We start from the raw sequence: 620 nt of genomic DNA, 5'->3' as shown, positions 1-620 counted from the left end.
CCGTCACCTCCTCCAGCCCCTTACGCCCCCCACCCTATCTCCGTCACATCCTCCAGCCCCCTACACCCCCTCCCTGTCTGCATCTCATCCTCCAGCCCCCTACAATCCTTCCCTATTGAATGGGATGGTGGGAGTGAACGGGAAGTGGTTTGAGTCCATTGGGACAGTGTACAGCGGGAGTGAACAGGAAGGGGTTTGGGGTCCACGGGGACAGTGCAGAACAGGAGTGAACGGGAAGGGGTTTGGGTCCATTGGGACGGTGTAGAGCGGGAGTGAATGGGAAGTGGTTTGGGTCCACTGGAATGGCAGAGAGTGGGAGTGAGACAACATTTGTCCTGTCACATTCAGATTACTGCACTGTACAGGAAAGGGTTCAAACCTGAAAACTGCCTGGACGTGCTGCATCAGTTCAGGCCCAATGCCGTCCCCGGGGACCATTGTCACGGTGTGTCGACCTCCGTACATGGCTGGGGGAGGCTGCGGAGAAAAGGGAGAGCCAGCGTAAGGCAGCTAATCTGGCAGAGGATAGCCTGCTGTTGAGTGGGCCTGGCGTCTCTACAGGGCACCTCCAACTGCTCTTAACACTTATTCACTGAGATGTAACCGTTCCTGTTTCCTTC

At 56.6% G+C, this 620-nt stretch overlaps 1 protein-coding gene across 1 annotated transcript in view; it reads right to left on the bottom strand.

The window, feature by feature from the left end:
* The window catches only part of LOC109925063 (isocitrate dehydrogenase [NAD] subunit gamma, mitochondrial-like), a 17,181-nt gene that overhangs the window by 544 nt on the left and 16,017 nt on the right, over positions 1 to 620 (bottom strand). Inside the window, exon 4 of the mRNA XM_048619947.1 lies at positions 380 to 477. Coding sequence (XP_048475904.1) covers positions 380 to 477 — 98 coding nt within the window. The remainder of the gene's footprint in view (positions 1 to 379; positions 478 to 620) is intronic.

Source organism: Rhincodon typus, chromosome 44 (assembly GCF_021869965.1).
Source record: "Rhincodon typus isolate 14 chromosome 44, sRhiTyp1.1, whole genome shotgun sequence".
Classification (NCBI taxonomy): Eukaryota; Metazoa; Chordata; class Chondrichthyes; order Orectolobiformes; family Rhincodontidae; genus Rhincodon; species Rhincodon typus.
Note: the sequence above shows the minus strand (reverse complement) of the source record. Positions and strands in the feature narration are given on the sequence as shown.